Source organism: Penaeus vannamei, chromosome 27, assembly GCF_042767895.1.
Source record: "Penaeus vannamei isolate JL-2024 chromosome 27, ASM4276789v1, whole genome shotgun sequence".
NCBI classification, from domain to species: domain Eukaryota; kingdom Metazoa; phylum Arthropoda; class Malacostraca; order Decapoda; family Penaeidae; genus Penaeus; species Penaeus vannamei.
In genome coordinates this window covers 26,044,019-26,046,518 of record NC_091575.1, presented here as the reverse complement: position 1 = coordinate 26,046,518, position 2,500 = coordinate 26,044,019, and the positions used below count along the sequence as shown (strand labels likewise).

At 47.7% G+C, this 2,500-nt stretch overlaps 1 protein-coding gene across 4 annotated transcripts in view; it reads left to right on the top strand.

Annotated features, from left to right (window-relative positions):
- LOC113806665 (neuronal acetylcholine receptor subunit alpha-7-like) overlaps window positions 1-2,500 on the top strand; it is a 143,170-nt gene that overhangs the window by 113,359 nt on the left and 27,311 nt on the right. Inside the window, exon 7 of one of the 4 annotated variants that reach the window (XM_070141083.1) lies at window positions 11-97. The exons of the other annotated variants lie outside the window; for them this stretch is intronic. Coding sequence (XP_069997184.1) covers window positions 11-97 — 87 coding nt within the window. The remainder of the gene's footprint in view (window positions 1-10; window positions 98-2,500) is intronic. 4 annotated transcript variants of the gene reach the window in all.

Sequence of the window (2,500 nt, the reverse complement as noted above, 5' to 3'; positions counted from 1 at the left end):
TTTCTTTCAGAAATCACAATCCTGCTATCTCTGACGGTTTTCATGACCGTTGTAGCCGAAAAATTGCCACAAGTATCAGATGCGATACCATTGTTAGGTAGAGTATTAAATCCTCCCATTAAAGTAATCATATTTTTAACTTTTTGTTAAGAATATATACATCAATCTTTGACGGCGTGAGCGACGTAGGCCAGAAATCATGTTTTCTGAAGAGAAAAAAAAAATCCCCTTCCCTTTTCATTGTCAATTTACTCTTTTCCTTAAACCTGTCCTCTGCCTTTCCCGAAATTTGTTTCACATTTCTGTTTTCCTTCTTATTTTCTCTCTGCTGTTCTTCCGTATATCTGTCCTTTATTCCTGAATATTCGTATTTGCCAAGGTCATGTATCTCTACTTTTTTTTTCCTTTGTCAAATTTTCTTTCTTTTGCCTTTTCCTTACAAGATTTTTATACCGCCTTTCTCTTTTTTTTCCTCTAATCTCCCGCCCCCTCCCTCTCTTTTCCCTCCCCTTCTGGCCCCTGTCACCCCTCTCCTGTCCACTCTTTCCTTTCCCGTCCCCTCTCATTCCCTCCCTGTCTATCTCTTCTACTCTTCTCTTCTTTTCCTTCCTCTCTTTCCCTCCACTTCCCTTCCTTTCGTAGCACATTCCACCCTGTCCTTCCCTCCCTTTCTCCCCCCTTCCCTTCCCTCTCTTTCCCTCTCCCTCTCCCTTCCCTCTCTCTCTTTCTCCCTTCCCTCCTCTCCCTCTCTCTCCTTCTCCCTCCCCTCTCTTTCCCTCTTTCCCTCTCCCTTTCCCCTCCCTCTCTTTCCCTCTCCCTCTCCCTTCCCTCTCTTCCCCCCCCCCCCCCGCCCAGCCCTACGGCCTTAGTCGCCACTCGTCACAAGTTTGGTTGGAGATAAAAAAGAATCTAATTAGATATATATATATCAGGGAAGGGGCGAGAACATAGCCTCATTGTTTGAATACGAATACAAAGTGCTCCGTACGTCTGCAAATACACTTACAGGAAAATTATTGGGTATTCATACATGCATATCTGATGAATGTGCTTCTGAATGCTCGATGTTTTCCTGTATGTGTATTCGCATACTTGGTGGTGATCGTATCTTTATTCGGATACTGAGCCCCTGTATTCGCCCCATCCCATATATGTATATACATATACATATATGCCTCTATAAACGATATGGTAATATGGTGGTTGATGCTGGAATGGCGTAACAGGCATGAACGTTATGTGTTTGTCAAGGGCCGTGATGCCACCTCTATATATATATACATACTCCTCTACTGTCCTCTACTATGCTCCTCGTTATGATATAATAAATGGCTTAAAAAGTACAACAACCAAAAGAACTCCCAGAAACGGTGGTCAGTGACCGTGGCGGGAACATGTCCTCTCGGTGAGCCTTCCGACCAGCGGCGAATAAAGCTCTTAGTCCCTCGGAAATTGAGAGAAAATGAGCTTTATCGTGCAACCTTAACGAGGAAGCGCCATCGGCTCCTGTTCCCGTCTTACACCACAGCCCTGGGCAGCGGCGAGCCTCGGCTGCCAACCTCCCTTACAGCTGCTGCCCACTGTTGCCACGGCTGTGCCTCCCGTGGTGGTGAGGGGCCTCTGCTTCTCCCTTCCTGATGAAGGAGAGAAGATGACAAAAGCCGAAGGAATTGCACACACTCGGCGTCTCCGGGGAAAGTCTGTGGCCGAACCCGTTCTCGCCTGGTGATGACCCGATTGCAAAGCCTCGCCATCTTTTCCGCCTTGCAATGCGGCCAATGCCATGCGAGACGCGCCCGGCGACGCGGCCCGCCCTTCCCTCCGAGGCGCAGGAATTTCTCTCTCTGATTCTCTCCGAAAGAGGGCGGGGCGTCGCGCGCGCCATCCGCCGAGATCCTCAAGGTTCTAGGTCTAAAAATGGACAAGAAAAAAAAAGAGAAGAAGAAAGCAAGAGAAAAAAAAAAGAATCCATACCCCTACTATTACGGGACCTGCAATCTTAAAGATCTGAGTGGATAGCGGCGCGACGCCCCCTCCCCTTCCGTGCTGCCGCCCACCACCCACCGGCTACCGAGGGCCTGCGACAGAGGGAGGCGTTAGCTCTCTTGACCCGACGTAGGTAGCCCTTTGAGCCGTGCCAACACCTAGCCTAGGTCATCTCTGCCACCTTCCGACCCCGAGAGCTAAGCACTTCCTTCCACCGAGGCCTTCTGCGTTTATATACATATATGTGTGTTGTGTGTACATATATGGATATAAACATTTAACCATCACTCGCCTGGGGGCATCTAGTGTGGCTTCCCTCTCCCTCCCTTCTCCTCCTCCTTTGCAGTTTTATTGGATATTTAAGTATGCGTCTGCAGTACATTTGCATATACGTATAAATGTATTGTATACATGTGTATACACATACATGGTACACAGATATATGCATATGTATGTATGAGTGTGTATATGTGTGAGTATGTGTATGAGTGAGTGAATGTGTGTGTGTGTGTTT